Source organism: Neomonachus schauinslandi, chromosome 5 (genome assembly GCF_002201575.2).
Source record: "Neomonachus schauinslandi chromosome 5, ASM220157v2, whole genome shotgun sequence".
Classification (NCBI taxonomy): Eukaryota; Metazoa; Chordata; class Mammalia; order Carnivora; family Phocidae; genus Neomonachus; species Neomonachus schauinslandi.
Window position 1 is genome coordinate 58,051,505 of NC_058407.1, and position 23,783 is coordinate 58,075,287.

At 45.9% G+C, this 23,783-nt stretch overlaps 1 protein-coding gene across 1 annotated transcript in view; it reads left to right on the top strand.

The window, feature by feature from the left end:
- RNF41 (ring finger protein 41) overlaps nt 1–22,825 on the top strand; it is a 30,274-nt gene extending 7,449 nt beyond the window's left edge. Inside the window, exons 3-7 of the mRNA XM_021687244.1 lie at nt 13,098–13,210; nt 17,236–17,507; nt 18,237–18,372; nt 18,913–19,016; nt 20,470–22,825. Coding sequence (XP_021542919.1) covers nt 13,121–13,210; nt 17,236–17,507; nt 18,237–18,372; nt 18,913–19,016; nt 20,470–20,821 — 954 coding nt within the window. The 5' untranslated portion in view covers nt 13,098–13,120 and the 3' untranslated portion in view covers nt 20,822–22,825. The remainder of the gene's footprint in view (nt 1–13,097; nt 13,211–17,235; nt 17,508–18,236; nt 18,373–18,912; nt 19,017–20,469) is intronic.
- Nucleotides 22,826–23,783: the final 958 nt, after the last annotated feature.

Sequence of the window (23,783 nt, forward strand, 5' to 3'; positions counted from 1 at the left end):
TTAAAGAGTTGTAAAAATTAGATGAGTTAATATACAAGAAATGCTTAGAATGGTGCCTAGCATATAGAAATGCTCTGTAAATGTTGACTTCATTATTATTATTTTTTACTTCATTATTTATTTATTTATTTATTAAGATTTTATTTATTTGAGAGAGAGAGAATGAGAGAGAGAGAGCACAAGAAGGGGGAGGGTCAGAGGGAGAAGCAGACTCCTGCTGAGCAGGGAGCCCGATGCGGGACTCAATCCTGGAACTCCAGGATTCATGACCTGAGTCGCTTAACCAACTGAGCCACCCAGGTGCCCTCATTATTATTTAATTGTATAACTAAAACATGACCATTATAGAAAAAGTAGGAAAAAAACAATAAAGCAAAACTGTGAGTGAAGTTAAAAGTACTAGAAGGAGGAGCGCCTGGCTGGCTCAGTTGGTGGAGCAAGCAACTGTTGATCTTGGGTTTGTGAGTTCCAGTCCCACACTGGGTGTAGAGATTACTTAAAAATAAAAGCTTAGGGGCACCTGGGTGGCTCAGTCGTTAAGCGTCTGCCTTCGGCTCAGGTCATGATCCCAGGGCACTGGGATCGAGCCCCACATCAGGCTCCATGCTCAGCAGGGAGTCTGTTTCTCCCTCTGCCTCTGCTGCTCCCCCTGCTTGTGTGTGCTCTCTGTCAAATAAATAAATAAAATCTTAAAAAAAAAAAAAAAGAATATTACAGGTTATGTGTGTATGTCATGTATGATGTAAGACATGTATGGTGTATGACCCATTTAGTGAACGTTTTGGACATGTTTTAACCTTAATACTTTACTTTCATAAATTAGGATAGTTACAGACTTATTTCTTTATTTGAGTATTAGATATACACACATACACAAGAAATTTTTTTTTTAAAGTTTATTTATTTAAGTAATCTCTACACTCAGCGTGGGGCTTGAACTCATGACCCCGAGTTCCAGAGTTTCCCGTTCTTCCAGCTGAGCCAGCCAGGCCCCCCAAGAAAATCTTTTACAAAGGTTCAAAGAGATAATTCAGGAAATTAAAATAGATCCTCCTATTCCTGTTCCTTAGTTACCCCTCCTCAGCAGCAAGCACTGTTGGCAATTTCTTATGTGTCCTGGGGAGTTCCATGCATACATAAGCATATAATACATACATGTTGGTTTTGTCACTCATGGTGGCATACTTTACGTATACTGTGTGTACCTTAGTTTTTTTCTCTTAACAGGGCAGTCTTCTCATACCTGGTGTGTTAAAGGCAGCAATGCCTTTTTTTTTTTTTTTTTTTCCCCTTCTGATGAATGTTCTAGCTATTGTAGAGATATCAAATTATAATTATTTAATTGAGGTAGAAATTGTAAAGTCAACAGTTGAACAAATTAATTAGGATATTTGGGGATATTTTTGCTATCCTATAGAAGCCACCTCAGATAGCTCCTCTTCTTGACTTTTTCTCTTCCCCACCTCTTTCTCCCAACCCCGTGTGTGGGTCTGCTCTACAGGAGTGGCAGTAGCTATCATCCAGAACAGACGAACCAGTCTTAGGTTGCATTACTTGAAGTAGAGAGGAAAGGTGGTAATAGTTTCACTGTGTCCATATTGGTCAGTCTGCATGTAGAGCTCTGGGTACCCTGTTTTAGAGGGACAAGGGCATTCTAGAATGCTGTGAGAGAAATGAGTCTGGGCGGTATTTCTCATCTGTGCTCTTGCTGCACCCTTGACCTTTCCCAGGAGTGTCTCAGCGCAGGGTGACTGACTATGGGGTGCTGTGGAGAATCCTCTCCTGCCCTCGGTGTTAAACCACATGGTCTCTTATAGTCCATTCTTACTCTAAAGGCAAACATAAGCCATAAGATTAAGAAACCAGGTCCATGGGAGACACTTCCAGGTATGATCAAATTCTGTCATCTTTTATTACTGTACCTCCAAAGTAAAAGCATTCCTGTATTTTTTATTCTCGAGTAATTTCTAAATTTAAGAAGTATATGTTTTTTTTCATAATGTGGAAGACTGTTTAAAATTGAATTACGACTTCTAAAAAAATGTGTACCTACTAAAGTTTTTGGTAACTAAAAGTAGAAAAAAACCATCCTATCCTACACCTAAATAAAACCACTGGTAACATTTTGGTCATTCTTTCTGGTCTCTTTATGTATGGATTATTTATAAATATATGATGTTCTTAAACAGCTCAGTATTCAATTTTGTGTCCTTCTATTTTCACTTTTCATTGTTCTATTGCATATTCCTCATAGGCATCACTTCAAATAGATACATTATTCCATCAAATGGGCTTACATTACCATAATCACTCAACTATATACTTTCCTGGTCATGTAAATGAGTAAGGGATCATCTGATTTTTTTTTTTTTTTTTTTTAAGGTTTACTGACATGGTTTTTGAAAACCTATCTGGACTGCTTTTAGTACCATTCTTCCTTCCTGCTTCAGAGGTGTCCCTCTTCCTGTTTAACATCATTCCAGATCTCCTGCCTAGTGCTTCCTCAGTGACCATATTCTCTCCTGTCTTTACCTCTCCCCCTTCACTAGCCCTTTCGTCTCTGTACATCAACATCCTGAGGCATTTCTCATTGGAAGGAAACTACGCCCACACAACCCACTTCCTCAACCTCCTGTCCTCCTCAGGGTAGTTCTCTTTCCCTTCCTTTGAAATCAAGCTTTGGACAGAGTTCTCTGCATCCCTGCCCCTCTGCCTCCCATCGCGTTCACTTGGGACCACTGCGGTCTGGGTCCACTTCCATGCTCCACCACAGCTGCTCTTCAGGGCGCCTCCCAGCTGCAGGCAGCCGCGCTCTGCCCTGGTATCCGGTCCCACATCCTGGCCATTTTTGTGTTTTTTTATCAGACTTGACTGTTGGCAGCTTTTGACACTTCCCTTCCCTCCTCCAAGCATTCCACTTCCTTGACTTTTTTATTGTGGTAAAAACACGTAACATAACATTTGCCATCTTAACCATTTTTGAATGTACAGTTCAGAATGTTAAGTATGTTCACATGGTTGTGAAACATCTCCAGAACTTTTTTATCTTACAAAACTGAAACTCTGTACTCATTAAACAAAAAGTCCCCTTCCTCCAACTCCCTTGACTTTTATGAGCCTCTTCTGTCCAGGATTTTCTCTCATCTCTGATCAATCTTTCTCAGTCTTTTTTTTTTTTTTTTAAGACACTACCCATTTATTTATATGAGAAAGAGAGCACGCACAGGTGGAAAGAGAGCACAAGCAGGTGAGCAGTGGGAGGGGGGAGTGGAGGGACAAGCAGACTCCCTGCTGAGCAGAGAGGGGAAGCCAGCTTGATCCCAGGACCAGGAGATCAAGACCTGAGCCAAAGTCAGGTGCTTAATCTACTGAGCAACTCCGGCCCCTCTCAGTCTTTTTTTGGGCAGGCTCTTTTTTTTTTCCTTTCCTTTTAAATGTCATTGTTAAAGTATTCTCAAGCACTTTTGGTGGTGTCTAAATTGAAAATGCCTTTCCAGAGAATAGTATAGAAGTATATTATCTAGAAAAATAAATAGTAGGCACACCATTAAACCCAGCAGTTCCTCTAGGTATCTGTCCTAGGAGAGAGATTTGATCTTGTGTTCCAAAAAAAATCATGTTACCAGGATGTTAATTGCAACATGATTTGTTTCAGGGGGAGAAATGGCAACCTGGCAAACTAAAGTCCTGAGGCAAATGGCAAAATACACTGTAGTCAAGGTTTAGACTGGTAGATTGGAAATTTTTTTTTAAGATTTATTTATTCTTAGAGAGAGCATGAGTGAGAGAGGGAGAGGGAGAGAGAATCTCAAGCAGACTTAGCTGAGTGCAGAGCCTGATGTGGGTCTCCATCCCAAGACCCTGAGATCAGGACCTGAGCCCAAACTAAGAGTTGGACACTTAACCAACTGTGGCACCCAGGTGCCCCTGGAAAAAAAAATTTTTTTTTAAAGATTTTGTTTATTTATTTGACAGAGAGAGAGACAGCGAGAGAGGGAACACAAGTAGGGGGAGTAGGAGACGGAGAAGCAGACTCCCCGCTGAACAGGGAGTCCGATACGGGGGTTCGATCCTAGGACCCTGGGATCATGACCTAAGCCGATGGCAGATGCTTAATGACTGAGCCACCCAGGCACCCCTGGAAATTTTTTTTTTTAAAGATTTTTTTTAAGTAATCTCTACACCCAACATGGAGCTCAAACTCAAAACCCCAAGATCAAGAGTCACATGCTCCACCGATTGAGCTAGCCAGGTGCCCCTGGAAATTTTTACCACTAGAATATAAACTACATGAGAGCAGTGACCTTGTCTGTCTTATCCATACATGAATCTATGTACAGCAAAGAAGGTGAATTGAAAGAATGAGTGTACACCAAGCAATGGATGTGGGAGAGGAAAGTGAGAAGAAAGCCTAATAATTATATTCTCCAAGTCTTTTAAAATGAGAATATAGTCATATATTACTTGTGAAAAAAGGAAGGCTAAGAAATAAAGCGAAGGTGGCTCAGCTGGTTAAGCATCTGCCTTCGGCTCGGGTCATGATCCCAGGGCCCTGAGATCGAGCCCCACTTCGGGATCTTTGCTCAGTGGGGAGCCTGCTTCTCCCTTTCCCTCTGCCTCTCCCCCTGCTTGTCCTCTCTCTTTCTCAAATAAATAATCTTTTTTTTTTTTTTTAAGATTTTATTTATTTTAGAGAGAGAGAATGAGAGACAGAGAGCACGGGAGGGAAGAGGGTCAGAGGGAGAAGCAGACCCCCCGCTGAGCAGGGAGCCTGATGCGGGACTCGATCCCGGGACTCCAGGATCATGACCTGAGCCGAAGGCAGTCGCTTAACCAACTGAGCCACCCAGGCGCCCTCAAATAAATAATCTTTAAAAAAAATAAAAACAAAAAAGAAAGCAAAGAATCAGTGCTGCCCAGGGTTCTGTATTCTTCAGACCCACCTTCATTTTCTTTCTTTTTTTTTTTTTTTTAAGATTTTACTTATTTGAGAGAGAGAGAGAACACAAGTAGGAGAGAGGGAGAAGCAGACTCCCTGCTGAGCAGGGAGCCCAATGTGGAACTTGATCTCAGGACCCTGGGATCGTGACCTGAGCCGAAGGCAGGCGCTCAACCCACTGAGCCACCCAGACGCCCCCCACCCCCACTCATTTTCTGTTTTTATTCTTTTTTTTTTTTTTTTTTAAGATTTTTATTTATTTGACAGAGAGAGACAGCGAGATAGGGAACACAGCAGGGGGAGTGGGAGAGGGAGAAGCAGGCTTCCCGCCGAGCAGGGAGCCCGATGTGGGCTCGATCCCAGGACCTGGGATCATGACCTGAGCTGAAGGCAGACGCTTAACGACTGAGCCACCCAGGCGCCCCTGGATTGTTTCTCCTAAATGCCTTGATTTGAAATGCCTTTATACTTTTTTGATCTGAATTTTTACAATAACGTCCTAAAAAGGTCTCACTTTCTCTTATCTTCCCTATCCCCCTACTTTTTCTACACAGCTGCCAGAATTATCTGACTAAAACAGAAAACTGATCGTGTCAATTTCTTAATCCTTCAGGATTCAAAGAATCTCCTCACAAGATTCTTATTAATTACAAAGGAATAAAATAGTAACTCTACAGTAGAGAAACCTTACCAGCAGCACTTAACCAAAGGATCAGAGTTAGTGTCGCCAGGAAAGGTGCAAATCAACATGTGCTCCTAATGTGATATATTAAGAATACTGTATTACTTCCATGGCATTTTTGCCCATATTGAAACCTGAATTTATTTATTTATTTTTAAAGATTTTATTTATTTGAGAGAGAGCACATGAGGGGGGAGGGTCAGAGGGAGAAGCAGACTCCCTGCTGAGCAGGGAGCCCGATGTGGGACTCGATTCTGGGACTCCAGGATCATGACCTGAGCTGAAGGCAGTTGCTTAACCAACTGAGCCACCCAGGCGCCCTGAAACCTGAATTTAATCAGGAGGAAACATCAGGCAAACCCACACTGAGAGACCTTCTCATTATACTGGCCTGTATTCTTAAAAAATATCAAGGTGGGGGGCGCCTGGGTGGCTCAGTTGGTTAAGCGTCTGCCTTCGGCTCAGGTCATGATCCCGGAGTCCTGGGATCGAGTCCCACATCGAGCTCCCGGCTCAGCGGGGAGCCTGCTTCTCCCTCTGACTCTCTTCCCTCTCATGCTGTTTTCTCGCTCACTCTCTAATAAATAAATAAATAAAATCTTTAAAAAAATATATATCAAGGTAGGGTGCCTCGCCTGGGTGGCTTACTAGGTTGAGCCTCCGCTTTTGGCTCAGGTTATGATCCTAGGGTCCTGGGATCCAGCCCTTTGTCGGGCTTAGTGGGGAGCCTGCTTCTCCCTTTGCTTGTGCTCTCTCTCTTTCTGTCAAATAGATAAATCTTTAAAACATAATAAAGAAAAAAGAAAAATCAAGGTCATGAAAGACCCAAAAGCATTAGTAATTTTTTCAGATTAAAAGACTTTAAAGGGGCACCTGGGTGGCTCAATCGGTTGAGTGTCCGACTCTTGATTTCGCCTCAGGTCATGATCCCAGGGTCAGGGTCATGAGATTGAGCCCTGCTTGGGATTCCATGCTCAGCGGGGAGTCTGTTTGAGATTCTCTCCCTCTGCCCCTCTCCCCTGCTTGCACGCGCTCTCTCTCTCTCAAATAAAAAAAATCTTAAAACATAAAAGTTTAGGGCGCCTGGGTGGCTCAGTTGGTTAAGCGACTGCCTTCGGCTCAGGTCATGATCCTGGAGTCCCGGGATCGAGTCCTGCATTGGGCTCCCTGCCCGGCAGGGAGTCTGCTTCTCCCTCTGACCCTCCTCCCTCTCATGCTCTCTGTCTCTCATTCTCTCTCTCTCAAATAAATAAAATAAAATCTTAAAAAAAATAAAATAAAAGTTTAAAGAAGCTTGGCAACTCAGTGCAGCACATAGTCTTGGATGTTCTTTTGTTAAAGGAGATTATTGGGACAAGTGGCAAAATTGGAAGAGGGTTTGTAAATAATAGTATTATGTCAACGTTAATATCCTGATTTCTATAATTTTACTATTGTTATATAAGAAAAATTTTTTTTAAAGATTTTATTTATTTGACAGAGAGGGCGGGGGGAGAGAGCGAGCACAAGCAGGGGGAGCAGCAGAGGGAGAAGCAGGCTCCCCACTAAGCAAGGAGCCCGATATGGGGCTCGATCCAGGACTCTGGAATCAGGACCGGAGCCAAAGGCAGACGCTTAACTGAGCCACCCAGGCGCCCCAGAGAATACTCTTTTTAGGAAACACACAATAAAGTTATTTAGGGATAAAGGCATCCAGTATATAATTTATTCTTAAGCAGTTCAGAAAATTTTTATCTGGTCATGTATATAGAGAGGGATTATAAAAAATGTGGTAAAATGTTAACATTTAGGGAATCTAGATGAAGGGCATATGGGATCTTTTTACTATTTGTGGAACTTTTCTGAAAGTCTGAAATTGTCAAAATAAAAGTTTTTTTTTTTTTAAAGATTTTGTTTATTTATTTGAGAGAGAGTGAGAGAGCACAAGCAGCAGGGAGGGGCAGCGGGAGAGGGCGAAGCCGACTCCCCAGTGAGCAGGGAGCCCGATGCCGGGCTCGATTCCAGCACCCTGGGATCATGACCTGAGCCGAAGGCAGCCGCTAACCGACTGAGCCACCCAGGCGCCCAGAAGAAAAGATTAAAAGTGTAAGTGTATGTCAACAAAGGAGATCCTTTAGGTCCTCCCATAGCTTTCAGGTTAATTCCAAGTCTGGTGAAGTGTCCCAGGGCCTTCAGTGCTTGGCTCCTGCCTGCCTCTCTGTGCATCTTCTGGCATATCTCTGCACAAACCCTTAGCTGACTTCTTGCTTCTTGCTTCATGCTATTTTATCTACCCTAGAAGACCCATGCCCTGCTCCATTATGCTAACTCCTCATTTTTTAACACAGTGGTTCTCAACCAGGGGTGATTTTTGTCCCCCAGAGGATATATGCCAATGTCTGAAGACATTTTGGGTGTCAAAACTGGAGGACTACTACCAGCTTCTAGTGGGTGGAGGCCAGGGATGCTGCTCAACATTCTTCAGTGCGCAGGCTGGCCCCCTACAGCAAGGAACTTTCTAGCCCAAATGACTATAGTGCTGTAGCTGTGAACCCTTGTAAACATATTGTGAGAGCCATTTCCGAGAAGCCTTTCTGACCATCCCCAGTCTGATTTAGATCTCCCTCTTTTTTGTTTTAAGATTTTATTAATTTGAGAGAGAGACAGCACGAGAGGGGGGAGGGTCAGAAGGAGAAGCAGGCTCCCTGCCGAGCAGGGAGCCCAATGCAGGAGTCAATCCTGGGACTCCAGGATCATGACCTGAGCCAGTCGCCTAACCAACTGAGCCACCCAGGCGCTCTCCCCTCCTTTTTTTAATTCAAATTCAAGTTAGTTAACATACAGTATAGTATTGGTTTCCGGAGTACAATTTAGTGATTCATCACTTACACATAACACCCAGTGCTCATCACATCAAGTGCCCTCCTTAATACCCATCACCCAGTTAGCCCATCCTCCCACCTGCCTTCCCTCCAGCAACCTTCAGTTTGTTTTCTATAGTTAAGAGTCACTTATGGTTTGCCTCCCCCTCTGTTTTTATCTTATTTTCTTTTTCCTTCCCTTCCCCTATGTTCATCTGTTTGGTTTCTTAAAGTCCACATGTGAGTGAAATCATATGATAATTGTTTTTCTTTGATTGACTTATTTTGCTTAGCATAATACACTCTCCTTCCATCCACATCGTTGCAAATGGCAAGATTTCATTCTTTTTGATGGTAGAACTCCCTCTTCTGTGTTCCTCTATTACCTTGTGCTTTTCTTTTCTCCTCATCACTTAATCTCACAGGGACTAGGTTTTATTAGGCTTATTGATGTATAGCTACTACTCAGTAAATGTCTAGTAAATGAATACTATGTAGATTGTTTTACAGTATGGTTTTTTGGCTAAACTTTTAAAAACGAGGTTTTAGGATTAAAGGAAAACATTGCTCTTAATTTATCCTTCCCTGCCCGACTTCTGATATTAATATGCTATTTCTTTGCTATTGTAGAAGCCAGGATTCTTTTGGTTGTAAAGTAGAGAAACCCAACTCAAAGTAGGGTAAGCAAAAAGAGGATACTAAGGTGTTTCACAGAAACTAAAGACAGGAAGGCCTTGGGAACAAACCAGGCACTTGAAGCCTCAGGACTCTTTCCAGCTCTTATCTAAGCCTTTCTCACTGTGTCTTTTCCAAGCTTTTCTTTCCATCTGTAGATTTTTGTCTTCTCAGTCCACATGACAGCCAGAGAAAGACCAAGTTAACTTTCTTGGTGTTCAGCTCAAATAAATTCTCAGGGATAGGATCCTTTGGCCCCACCTGGATAGGATAACCCTCTGCCCAATCCGTTGTCACTTAGGGTGAGGTCTAAGTAAAGTGGGGCAACTCCCACTGGAGCCACGTGGATGAGAGACACAGGAGCATAAGCCCTGTAGCGTGGCTGCTGGATGACCTGTGTCATGGGGTGGACTGCAGCTCTCTATAATTGAGGTACACATGGGGCACCTGGGTGGCTCAGATGGCTAAGTGTCTGCCTTCTGCTCAGGTCTGGGATCGAGCCCCATGTCAGGCTCCCAGCTCAGCGGGGAGTCTGCTTCTCCCTCTCCCTCCGCCTTGCCCCCTGCTTGTGCTCTCTCTCTCACAAATGAATAAATAAAAATCTTTAAAAAATAATAATAATTACGTTACACAGAACAAAGACACTGTGGGCTGCTCTTGTTCTCTGACTACCATCCTCGTTGTTCAGTTCAGTGAGGTGTGACAAGGAGAATCACAGGGACCTTAGTTCTGGGTTTTACATGTCTTCATGTTTTCAATATCACCGTTCATGTACTCACCCTAATCCATCACTGTTTATGGATTCAAGAGAATTACATCCTTTGCTTCCATTTTTTTTTCCTATTATGTTGGTCTTGGAACAGATAAGAGGTTTGAGGGGAGACACATACGTGGTAGGTACCCCCCTCCCCACCCCATTTTATAGGCGATAGTCTGGCCAAGGTGGTTTACAGTGACAATTTCAGAGGGATTGTTTATAAGCTTTAAGTAATCTACACACCCATTGTGGGGCTCGAACTCACAACCCCAAAATCAACAGTCGCATGCTCTACCAACTGAGCCAACCAGGCGCCCCAGGATTTTTCTCAGTTGAAAGAGACAAAAAACCCAGCTCAAACTAGCCTACACATAATAGAGAATTTGTTGGCTCATGTAACTGATGTTCAAAATGTGATTGTGAGATCAAATGATCTCATCTGAATTGTCTCTCAGCTCTGCTTTCTTTATTATTTGCTTCATTCTATAAGCAGGCTCTCCTCATTAATGGCAGAAATGATCTCAACACCTCATCCTACCAGCTGTGCAACCCCAGGGGAAAGAGCCACTCTTGGGAGCTCCATAGAAGTGCCAGGCATCACTCTCACTGTCCTGGGTTGGGTCACATGTCCACAGGAAGCAGGCTACGATTCCTAAAGGAAAACTGGTGCTATTTACAGAAAATGGGATATTAGATAGGTGAAGTAGGAGATGTCCACTATGCCCTCACTGCTGGAAGCTTCTGCTGAAAGCAGCATTTGAACACACCAAACGTTTTATTGATTTGTAAGGAACTGTGTGTGCTTGGTGCTACATTGGATGCAGAACCTAAGTTTCTGCTCTTAAGGAATTTTTATTTTTATTTGTTTGTTTTTAAGTTTTAATTTATTTATTCATTTTAAGTAATCTCTACACCCAACGTGGGGCTCAGACTCATGACCCTGAGATCAAGAGTCGCATGCTCTACTGACTGAGCCAGCCAGGCGCCCCTGCTCTTAAGGAATTTTTAATCAAGTAATAGAAATGAAACATACATATAAATGATTACTATCATGTGTTGAGTGCCTACTATGGGCCAGTAGGCACTTTGTTAAATGTGTGTTTTGTTTTGTTTTTTTACGATTTATTTCTATATTTTAGAACACGTGCGGGGGGTGGGGGCAAAGGGAGAGAGAGAAGGAGAAGACTTCCTGCTGAGCTTGGAGCCCAAAACAGTGCTTGATCTCATGACCCCAAGACCACGACCTGAGCTGAAATCGAGTCGGACCCTCAACTGACTGAGCCATCCAGGCGCCCCTAAATGTTTTATATACATAATCTCTTTGTGGATAACTCTGAAAGTCACTTCTATTTTTATTTATACCCATTTTATCTATTTAAAAAAAAATAAACAGGCTTAGGAAGTTTATGTAGCCTGCCCAAGGTCACATAGCTAGTGAAGAGTAGCCGATGAATCCAATCAGTTTTGACTCAATCCAGTGCTGTACTTTAGCTTGCACTGACCTAGCAAGGTCTTTCTGCATCCCATTCTTTCTACCCTTTTAAGTCGGACACCATGATTCTAAATTCCTGAGAACTCTCTGACTTAGCTCATCTTTTCTAGGACATCACAGTTGATGGCTGGTCTCTTGCGTGGCTGCCCTTGTATTAGGTGCCCATCCTCGATCCAGTTAGCCCACCAGTTGGAAATCCACAGGAGGGTTTCAGTCACTGTTCAGCGACTTCTTTGGGTTTGACCCTTAGAAAGTCCAAAGAGGAGGCATGGCAGCCTCACTGCTCTTTGAGTCCTTGCTCTCCTGAACCTCCCTTCTTTATCCCCATCACCACCACTAAGTTCAGACTATCACTCTCTCTCTCCTGCCTTCATGTTCTTCCTGTCTCTAATCTCACCCCTGTTGACAGAGTGAAGAGTACTTTTATTGCATCATTCCTTTGAAGTCTTTCAGTGGTTTCCCATAGCCTTCAGGGTAAAGCCCAAACTCCTTACATAAGATTTCTCATGGCCTGACCCTTGCTTGCCTCTCTAGCCTTGTATCTAGACACTCCCTCCTTTGGAGCCTTTTTCTGAACCACTCAGAGCTCCCTGAACCCATCATATGTCCTCTTACCTCTGGGCTTTTGAATGTACAGTTTCATGTGCCTAAAGCCCTAAAGATAACGCCCTACCCTGCCCCCATCCCCAACACCCAGCTACACTTGCTTGTCCTGTTGATGACACCTACTCCTGTAAAACTTGTCAAAATCACCCTCTCCTCTCAGCCTGGGTTAGGTATCCACATCTTTTGCCCTCATAATGCCCTGTCAAGGCATTTATCATTTCATATTTTATTTTATTTTTTATTTTTATTTTTTTTATTCTGTTAAGATTTTATTTATTTATTTGAGAGAGAGAGAATGAGAGACAGCACGAGAGGGAGGAGGGTCAGAGGGAGAAGCAGACTCCCCGCTGAGCAGGGAGCCCGATGCGGGACTCGATCCTGGGACTCCAGGATCATGACCTGAGCCGAAGGCAGTCGCTCAACCAACTGAGCCACCCAGGCGCCCTTATTTTATTTATTTTTTAAAGATCTTATTTATTTATTTGAGATAGAGCGAGAGCGAGCAAGCGAGTGAGAGAGCACAAGCAGGGGGAGCGGCAGAGGAAGAGGGAGAAGCCGGCTCTCCACTGGGCAGGGAGCCCAACGTGGGGCTTGATCCCAGGACCCTGATACCATGACCTGAGCTGAAGGCAGGTGCTTAACCGACTGAGCCACCCAGGCGCCCCCATTTCACGCTTTATTTTATTTTTATTTTTTTATTTTTTAAAGATTTTATTTATTTATTTGACAGAGAGAGGGAACACAAGCAGAGAGAACAGCAGAGGGAGAGGGAAAAGCAGTCTTCCCGCTGAGCAGGGAGCCCAATGCAGGGCTCGATCCCAGGACCCTGGGATCATGACCTGAGCTGAAGGCAGGATGCTTAACGACTGAGCCACCCAGGTGCCCCCCCATTTCATATTTTAAATGTATGCTTATGTAGTATCTTCTCCTGTTAGAATTAAGTTTCTTGAGTCAGATTTTTCCCCCCAAATAACTGGCACATAGTAGGTGCTCAATAAGTAATTGTTGAACAAATGAATGGATCTTGGCAGTGAGTTCAGATTGGCACATATTTGTGGCTTCTTTTGAACTGGGCTTTTTTTTTTTTTTCCCCTTGCTCCTTCCAGGACCTGGGTTTCAGTGATGAGACATGGGGTATGATGTAACCCGTTTCCAGGGGGATGTTGACGAAGACCTTATCTGTCCTATTTGCAGTGGAGTCTTGGAGGAGCCAGTCCAGGTGAGTTGGTCTGATGGCAGTTTTGGTGGGGGCCATAGACGACAGTGGAGCTAATAGACAATGTAAGGCACTGTGTTCTGGCTCCCCTTCCCCCACCGCCTTGACGCCACACGTACACAGATGAGAGGTTTGGTGCAGAGAAGCAGTGGTGGCTGCAAAAGGAATAGGGCCTTCCAGAGTCTGTCTAGAGGTGGATGCCACAGAAGTCCTGTGCTTCAGATTTTCTTCTGGGGTTGCGCTGAGATTTTTCTGCTATAAAATGGTCACCTTTTTTCTGTCTTTTGACAGTGTTCAGGAACTTCCTTTCCTCTGCAGGGGCTCTGACTAGGTTCCATCTTCCTAGCTATGATTGAACTTCTAGACTTTCCTGATAAGTTCTCTCTCTGTGATGATGTAATGTTTCGCTTAATCAGCTGGTCTGCCTGCAGGCCTTTTCAGCCTGCTTACTAACTAACAAACAAGGAGTGGGGACTCTATGTATTGTCCTCTTTTCTTCCTGGGATTTATTAGAAAAACCCAATTTTTGATGCAGCCTTGTACTCTGCATTTTGATATGAAAGCTGCCACCTTCAATAGGTCATTTCTCTACAAGCCTTGCCAGACCAAAGTCAGTTGTATCTTCCTGGGGCAAGTATGAGGAGAAACTCATGATTAACAGGTAAGTATAATGAGTGAGATGAATTCTTAGCAACAGTATTCATGGACATCATCCTGCATGGTTCTTATTGCTCACCTTCTGTAAATACCAATTAATCCTCTGCCACTCCTCGCTAGCTGACCTAATCCCATTTTCCAAACCAGGACACTAGTCAGTGAGGTCTCATGGCCCTTCCCCTACTCACTGCTTATACAACTCCCAGGGACTCCTCTTGATCCTTTGAGTTTATTCTTACTCCAGTTTTCACCCACCCAAAGGAGCGCAGATGCCTGAGCTGACTGAAAATCAGACTGCATTCCAGTGGCAGCTAGCCCTGGACCTAACCCCTATCCAGGCCTTTGCAGCCACCTGCCATTAGAAGCAGATTGGCTGGGTGTGGAGCAAGCTCTCCTGGTGGTGTCAAGAGGTCATGGGCTGTGTCAGTTCCTTCCTTCCCCTGGCACTGTCATTTGAGGTGTGGAGTCACGTGTGGAGTCACGTGTGGAGAAGTCAATGTGGGTTCGTGACAGTCCAAGTCAGGAGCCACCCCCTACCTCCGCCTTCTGAGGAACAGGTCAGGCAGACCTCAGGATGCCAGGTTACTAGACACATATCCAGGGGTAGAAGGCACCTGTTAGGAATGCTGATTTCCCTACATCTTTTTTTTTTTTTTTTTTTAAATAATCTTAACCCCAATATGGGGCTCAAACTCACGACCCTGAGATAGAGTTGCACACTCCTCCGACTGAGCCAGCCAGGCGCCCCCCTACATATATATTTAAGTTTTGAATAGGTAATAAATTCATATGGTTCAGAAATCAAAACAGTATAAAAAGGCATACAGGGGCGCCTGGGTGGCTCAGTTGGTTAAGTGACTGCCTTCAGCTCAGGTCATGATCCTGGAGTCCCGGGATCGGGTCCCACATCAGGCTCCCTGCTCAGCAGGGAGTCTGCTTCTCCCTCTGACCCTCCTCCCTCTCATGTTCTCTGTCTCTCATTCTCTCTCTCACAAATAAATAAAAATCTTAAAAAAAAAAAAAAATTTAAAAAGGCATACAGTGAGAACTCTTACTCCATCCTTGTCCCAGCCCATGTAACCCACCCGCCCCCATAGTTAACTCTTTGTAGTAGTTTATTTGTCCAACTTTTCTTTTTTTTTTTTTTTTAAAGATTTTATTTATTTATTTGAGACAGAGAGAATGAGAGAGAGAGAGCACATGAGAGGGGGGAGGGTCAGAGGGAGAAGCAGGCACCTTGCCGAGCAGGGAGCCTGATGCGGGACTCGATCCAGGGACTCCAGGATCATGACCTGAGCCAAAGGCAGTCACTTAACCAACTGAGCCACCCAGGCGCCCTGTCCAACTTTTCTTACACAGAACATAGCACATTCTGTATATTTTTGCAGGGGTGGCAGGATTGGATGGGATGGTCATGAGAGAGGTGACAGTTGGGATGAGATCTGAGTAATATGGGGACGTTCATGCTGAGATTGAGCAGAAGAGCATTTCAGGCAAAGAGAAGCCTCAAAAGTGAAGCTCCCAAAGCAGGAGTGAGCTGGATGTAAACAAAGAACAGAAAGGAGGTCAGACTAGCCTGAACACAGTGCTGGGAGCGTGGTGTGAGGTGAGGAGAGGTCAGAGGCACAGGGCCAGATCCAGCATAATTTTATAGGTCCTGAGTAGGAGTTTGGATTTATTTTAAGTACAGTGGGAAGCCATTGTAAAGTTTGAGGCAGGGGAGTGATAAGATCTAGTTTTCATTTTGAAGTGATCACTCTGGCTGATGAAGGTAGACTGAATTATAAAGGGGTGGGGTAGAAGTAGGGAGGCCAGGTGGAAGATGTACTAAATAATGTAGGTGAGAGATGATAGCTTGACCTGGGTTCATGGCAGGACAGATGGGGAAAAGTGGACAAATTTAGGCTTTTTTTTTTTTTCTGAGATCTGTAAAGATTTTGAAAAGACTCAAATATGTCTTTGAGTGAAAAATAAAAATCTACTGACAGTTGAATTAGTGACATTGAGAATGACTTTTTTTTTTTTTTAAGATTTTATTTATTTATTTGACGGAGAGAGAGAGAGTGCGCAAGGAAGGGCGGCAGGCAGAGGGAGAGGGAGAAGCAGGCTCCTCGCTGAGCAGAGAGCCCTACATGGGGCTCGATCCCTGGACCCTGGGATCATGACCTGAGCCGAAGGCAGACGCTTAACCAACTGAGCCACCCAGGCGCCCTGAAAATGACTTCTTCCTTTACGAGGCCTTTCTGTGTTTCCAGTCTTTGGTATCTGTGAGCATCTTGAAGACAGAACCTGTTTTTGTATCTTAAGCACCTAGCAGAGTGTTTGGGACATGGCATGCCATTTATGCATCAACTACTAAGTGTATACTGTTTGTCCCATGCCAGAAGCCAGATGGTGTCTCCACGGAAGCCCAGGAATCCTCTCACTTTGAGGGATTCACTTCAGAGATTATCTGAGTTATCAGGGAAGGAAGCTGAAATAGGATCTTTATGAAACTGAAAAGAATGTGATTCTATGAGGAATTGGCTCTGTTTTGGAGGATAGGCCTTGCCATTAGGATGCAGGCAATGCCTCAGGTCAGCCCTCATAAGATAGGAACTTGGGCCCCTACAGAGAGTACTCATCCTCTCACCAGGAGTTCCAGGCTTTTGTTTTGTTTTGCTTTGCTTTTCTACATTGCATTTTTGCCAGTAAATCCCTTCCCTGTGTCCTCTGTACTCATCCTTCAAGACCCGTATCAAATTCTGTCCTCTCCATAAATACCTGCCCTGACTGACCTAGCCTAGAAAGATCTCGTCCTCCTCTGGACTTTGGCATTTATTGTGTATGCAGTCCAGTTGGCAATTAATAATCAGCTGTCTTATGTCATCTCTCCTATTGTCCTGGAATATTATTTATACCTCTTACTGTTATGTAACTTTTTTTTTTTAAGGTTATTTATTTATTTATTTATTTGACAGAGAGAGACACAGCGAGAGAGGGAACACAAGCAGGGGGAGTGGGAGAGGGAGAAGCAGGCTTCCCGTGGAGCAGGGAGCCGATGTGGGACTCGATCCCAGGACACTGAGATCATGACCTGAGCCGGAGGCAGACGCTTAATGACTGAGCCACCCAGGCGCCCCTGTTATGTAACTTTTTACTTGTTTATCTTATGTCACAATCCATTTGGAATCCTGAGCACAGGAAATCCATCTGAAGCCTGTCCCTGCACCATGCCTCGCCCGTGGCGCATCTGTACTTAGCTGTGACCTCAGGGACCTCTGGTCCTGGAAGCTGCTCGGAGGCTTGAGTGGCTTTGCGGAGTTATCGTATTCAGGCTCTTAGCTCCTGCTAATTCTCTTGTGCCCCCTTTGCCCTGCTTTTCCTTCTAGGCACCTCATTGTGAGCATGCTTTCTGCAACGCCTGCATCACCCAGTGGTTCTCTCAGCAGCAGACGTGTCCGGTGGACCGTAGCGTTGTGACGGTCGCTCACCTGCGCCCAGTACCTCGGATCATGCGGAACATGTTGTCAAAGCTGCAGATCGCCTGCGACAACGCTGTGTTTGGCTGTAGTGCTGTTGTCCGGCTTGACAACCTCATGTCTCACCTCAGCGACTGCGAACACAACCCCAAACGACCTGTGACCTGTGAGCAGGGCTGCGGGTGAGATTGCTTCCCTTCTTCTGCCCCGCACAGATGAGGGCCTTCCAGTTTGTGACCCACCCCACACGCTGCCCACACTCCCCATCCCCACTCCTGCGTCTCCGGATCCCCTGCTTACCAGCTCAGGAGGTCTCCTTGGAATGTACGCAGGAGTGTCATTGGCCTCCCTGTCTCCCTGTCCCGAGACCCCACTTCCATGATGCTTTTCGCTCTTGCTTTAATAAAAGAGAGGAGGCAACAATTCCCAGTCTGTGTGCTAATACTACGGACTGGTTTCCTTTATTCTTCCCTGTCAGCCCGGTACTCCTTTCTCTTTATCAGATTAACTGGTCTGATTTCTAAGCTTCTCATATTTCCTCTTGCCCTGTTTTTTTTTTTTTCTTTCTTTGGGGTGTGAAGTATTTGATTAAATACTGCTCGCTAGGGCTGTGAATCTAGGGCTTCTCAGAAGGAATGAGTGCACAGGCAGAATCTGTAGGAGGAAAGGAGACTCATGTGGTAGATAAAACACTGTCTTAGAAAGGGAAGGAGGCCCAGAGAAAGTAGAGAGCAAAGGAGTACAGGGGGAAAGGGGTAGCTAGGGGGAAGGAAGTGAAGGGAATAAATAAGAGGGAGGCCCGAATATTCGAAATCTGGGCTAGGAGAAGGCCGTCTCAGCAATTTTCTGCCTTTGCCCACATGTCCCATTGAATGCTTCTGTTCTGCTTTTTTCCCCACCCTGGGTGGCAGCCTGGAGATGCCCAAAGATGAGCTGCCAAACCACAACTGCATTAAGCACCTGCGCTCCGTGGTGCAGCAGCAGCAGACCCGCATCGCAGAGCTGGAGAAGACCTCCGCTGAGCACAAACACCAGCTGGCGGAGCAGGTAGGCCCCGGCGAACGCGGGAGAGAACCTGTCCCTAATGTGCGGATAAGGGCGTAGAACAGATATGTAACTGTGTGACTACACACGTGTGTGTGTGTGTGTGTGTGTGTGTGTGTGTGTATACGCTGTGTATATATACGGATAACTGGGGGCGAGGAGCACCAATGTGAGCATGCAGGGGTGTGTGTGTGTGTGTGTGTGCGTGCACACGCGCACGGTCCTGCGCGTGCACACGGCTGGGTGAGTAGATACTCTGCCTGTGGCTTTGGTAGGGAATCAGATTGGAGCTCTTCTCCCTTTCCTTCATCACATCAATGTCATTCGTTCACGTAACATTTATTAACTGCCTCCTCTAAGGGGGTACTCTGCTAAGCACTAGGGATATAGCTGCGAATGAGACAGTCACATCCCCATCTTTGTGAAGCTTACAGGTCTGGGTGTTCCTCAGATGCCTCAGTTGCCCTCATTCTAAGACAAACTTTTGTCTTTCATTTGTTGTCTGCCCTAACCATCATCTGTGATTCTTCTTCACGCCCACAGAAGCGAGATATCCAGCTGCTAAAGGCATACATGCGTGCAATCCGCAGCGTCAACCCCAACCTTCAGAACCTGGAGGAGACTATTGAATACAACGAGATCCTAGAGTGAGTGTCACTCGGGACGTGGAGTCACTTGCCCCACGTCCTGGCACTGAGTCCTGAGAGGAGGAGGAGCAGGGGAGTGGCAGAAGGAGGGTAATAAGAGGGCTGGGCTGGGGCCACCGCTTTTCAGATGTTGGGATGGACAGGGACAGAGAAGAGGATAACTTTCAGCCCCACTATAGGATCTCTTATTCTTTGGGGTGGATGGAGGGGAAAGCTTACACAAGGACGCAGTTCATCCAGACTTAAGTGGGTGCCCACATAGACAGAGCCCTGTATTAAAGGCTGTGGAGTGCTAGGAGGGCCACGAAGGAAGAGATATTGCCCCTGTCGTCAGGTAGCTTACAGTCCAGAGAAGAGAGTGCAAATCCATGAGAGTGATCTAAAGTGCAGCATAAACAAGCATAAACAAGCAAAGTTGAAAATCCCTTTCAGTGCTGGAGTCCTGTACAATTCACAGACCAGATTCTAAGTGTGAATCAGTATATGTCGTGCCAACAGTGCTGTGTGGGGCACAGTGTAGAGGAACCATTGCTCCATTCAATACACGATTGTTTGTTTGTTTGTTTGTTTTAAGATTTTATTTATTTATTTGACAGAGAGACAGCGAGTGAGGGAAAAGCAGGGGGAGTGGGAGAGGGAGAAGCAGGCTCCCCACTGAGCAGAGAGCCCAATGCGGGGCTCGATCCCAAGACTCTGGGATCGTGATCTGAGCCAAAGGCAGCCGCCTAACCGAGTGAGCCACCCAGGCGCCCCTGTTTGTTTTTTTTTAAAGGTTTTATTTATTTATTTGACAGAGAGAGAGCGAGAACAGGAACACAAGCAGGGGAAGTGGGAGAGGGAGAAGCAGGCTTCCCGGCGAGCAGGGAGCCTGATGCAGGGCTCGATCCCAGGATTCTGGGATCATGACCTGAGCCGAAGTCAGACGCTTAACGACTGAGCCACCCAGGCGCCCCCAATACACATTTATTGAGCACTTAGTATGTGCCAGGCACTGTATATGCTCAGTATTGGGATTTTTTTTTGTTTTTTTTGACAGAGAGACACAGCGAGAGAGGGAACACAAGCAGGGGAGTGGGAGAGAGAGAAGCAGGCTTCCTGTGGAGTAGGGAGCCCAATGTGGGGCTTGATCCCAGGACCCTGGGATCATGACCTGAGCTGAAGGCAGACGCTTAACGACTGAGCCACCCAGGTGCCCCTAAGTATTGGGATTTTAAGAAAAATGACGGAAACTCTTCACTTGTAGAGTTTAATCTGGTGAGTGAGTGACATGTAGTGACTCACAGGGGACCAAGTAGGGGGAGATTTGGAGTTTCTGAACCAGTGATGGAAAAAGGAAGATGGAAGATCAGGGTTGAGCCGAGCACAGAGCAGGTGGTCATTCCTATTAGGAGAAAAAGCCAGTGCAGAGAAGGGGGATGAGCTGGAGTGACCATCTCCCACACCCTCCACACAGGTGGGTGAACTCCCTGCAGCCCGCAAGAGTGACCCGCTGGGGAGGGATGATCTCGACCCCAGATGCTGTACTCCAGGCTGTAATCAAGCGCTCCCTGGTGGAGAGTGGCTGTCCTGCCTCTATCGTCAACGAGCTGATTGAAAATGCCCACGAGCGGAGCTGGCCCCAGGGTCTGGCCACCCTAGAGACAAGACAGATGAACCGGCGCTACTATGAGAACTACGTGGCCAAGCGCATCCCTGGCAAGCAGGCTGTGGTCGTGATGGCCTGTGAGAACCAGCACATGGGCGATGACATGGTGCAGGAGCCGGGGCTTGTCATGATCTTTGCGCATGGCGTGGAAGAGATATAGGAGCTCTCGACGGGCTAGCAGGAAGAGATGGCGACCAGAAAACCCATCACTCCAGCAGCTGGCTTCTGAGTCCTCCCTACTATCCACAGTACTGTGGCCTACACGTGGGCCGCACGTTTCCCTACACTTCTGGCACTGAAGGGCCCAGGGCACTTTGCTCAGCCTTTCAGGTGGGAAACCCAGATTCCTTCCTTTTGCCTAATTTCTTCCCCTAAGATGTCTGTAAATTTTCAGTCAGTTTGGGAAAAGTCCCCACCTCTATATCTGTTTTCCTGCCTAGGGTCCCTGGTTCTAGATATTTTTAGAAAGCACAAAGAATTCATTTTCTCTAGAGGATCAGGGCGGAGTGAGGACTATCTGATCATTCCCCCTCCTCCAAAACCAGGGAATCAGGGCGGGCAGGCCTGTTGACACTAAACAGCATGCGAGGGCAGCTCTGGGGAGCAGACATCCTGAAGAAATGGTAAGGGTGGGATCAAAACCCTAGAAATAAGCAGTGAGGCCAGGAACTGGCCCTGAGGGGAACTGATGGCCCTTAGGGGAAGACAGGACCTCTGTGCCAAGCAATACCCTGTCCAGCCCACCTTCTGGGTGCAGGTTCCTGCTGCTTCTGCAGGTGTGCAGGCTGGGATGCCGGAATTTTCCAGATGAGTTCTGCTTTCCAACATTTTCTCTTAGTTAGGGAATGACAGGGTTGGGGGTAGGGGATTAGTCTGTTGGGGTGGATGTGCTCAGCAAGAAGCAGCTCTCTGGCTTTTGCTGATATCAGGTAGGCACTGCCTCTGGCTTGGGCCATAATAGTTCCATAGACCCCTCTCCAACCCTGTGATTGTAACTAGTTATTTTGATAATTTCCTTTGGCCATTGTTTGTATTTCCTTCCCCCCTCCCACTTTTTTTTTTTTTAGAATGGCCTGGTTATGGCTACCCCACTTTTCCAGCCCAGCCACATTGTTGGCAATCTAATTTATTTACTTTTTTTTTTTTAAGAAAGGAAAAAGAAAAAAAAAATTAACAAAGCTCAAAACTTTCTTTTTGATGTTCCTATTGTGGGGATTCTGGATAGGGTGGGACAGGGATGGGGGATCTGTTTTATATTTTTCCTTTTCAGCACAACCGTTGGCTTTAATATAGGAAGGGCCAAGGGAGTCCTCGGCTGAACCTATGTCTGCCCCAACCCTCCATCACCCCATCTGAGATGAGGCGCTTCCTCTATTCCAGTGATGGATGCGACAGCCCAATATCCATGCCTGTGCCCTCTGGAGAACTTTGCTCCCAGCCCTTCCACGGGTCTTCTTGTAAAACTCTGTATTTATAGAGTGTTAATTTTGAAGACATTTCCACCCCCCAACCCTCGGTTTCCTTGGAGATCCAGACTTGGATTCTAAGCTTCACCAGGCAAGATGGGAGAGACGTGATGTCTCTGTGTCTCTGAGTACAGGCTGTGCTCTGGTCTCACGCATGCCCTCTAAGGACTTCAGCTCCATTTTCGGCTACCTGGGCATTCCTTGATGTTTAGGGTGGCTGGTAGAATAAGAGAAGGGGAGGGATAGAGGGTGTGATTATTTTAATAGGCAGGTGTGAGTGGGGTTGAAGAGATATGGCCATATAACAGCTACTTCTCTCTTTGGAGTTTTATTCCAGGCCAGCTTGCTGTGGGTCTGGGGAGTTGGGTCATGCTCCACTGGGAATGGGGTGGAGGGATACAGCTTGAAGGGAGTAGGGAACAGTCCTATGTTCCAGCTCCAGGACATTGTGCTCAGGAATTTGAAAACGCTGCTATACTTAGTCTGGTTACTACATTTCTTCCACTCCCCTCTGCCCCTGCCTGCCTTACCAAGGCCCATACCCTCCTGTCGTTACCCTCAGACGGAGCCAGGAAGCTCAGTTAAGGCTTCCCTCCCCTTTGCACTAGTGTCTCTGCGGGTTGCTGGTTGTGTTATATGTGCTGTTCCATGGTGTTGACTGCACTAATAATAAACCTTTTACTCAATTCTCAGTTCTTAATCCAACATCACTCCCTTTCTCGTGAAGCTTTCTCCTCTGCTTTGGCCTTTCTCTCACCCTGATTCCCCTTATTTTGCTTTATAACCTACCCTTGTCTTAGAACGAACCTCTGTTTTAGCACAATGTCTGGGAGTGTGCACCTCACTTTTTTGCCCTTTGTGCCCTCCTACCACCTTCCCTCCTGTCTCCTGGTCTGTAGCAGCCGACATGTTCTCGCCAGTGATCTGAACTGTGCTCTTTCCAGAGTTTGCCTTTGCCCCAAATTCCATGTCTTCCCCAAGTGCTCCTGGAGTTTTAGGACCGTTTCTACAGAAGGTATGCATGCACCCTTCTCCCTTGTCCCACAGGCACCTTTGTTTCGGAATCTGGGATTCCATCGCCCAGTGTGTCCTAACCAAGAAAGTAAACCCGGGGAAGGAGCGTGGGATGACTTCACCGCTCTGGTTGTCAAATCTCGATAAAGCCTTACCTAGGCATTTGCTGCCACCTGCTCTTCGGTCATGAGAAAAAGGAAATGTTTTCCCCCAGTAGTGTCTTTTAAATTTGTTGAGTGTTTATGATGCACTTAGTGTAAATCCATTAGCACTCTAGATACTCTAGTGGGGCTAAAAAGCAAAAGGGCATAAGGACCTCCCTGGGCCCGCTGCGTCTTTTACACTTGCATGCACTCAAGCTCTGCTTCTAAGATACTGGTGAACACATGACACTGTAGAGCGGCAGAGGTAACAAGTATAGTATCTAGTATATATATAGTACCTAGGGATACCGGGAGTGCTCTTTTTTTCCCTGAAGCTCCTTCAAAATTACTTTCAGAACCTGCTTTCCATTCTTTGGAATGTCACAAATGGTGCCAATCTTTCTTGTGGGGTAGATTTGGTTTTGGGGAACACTATTCATTGGCTGTATTCTGCAAGGAACTCAGGTGGGGATGGGTGTCGTGCAGCACGGCAGCACCC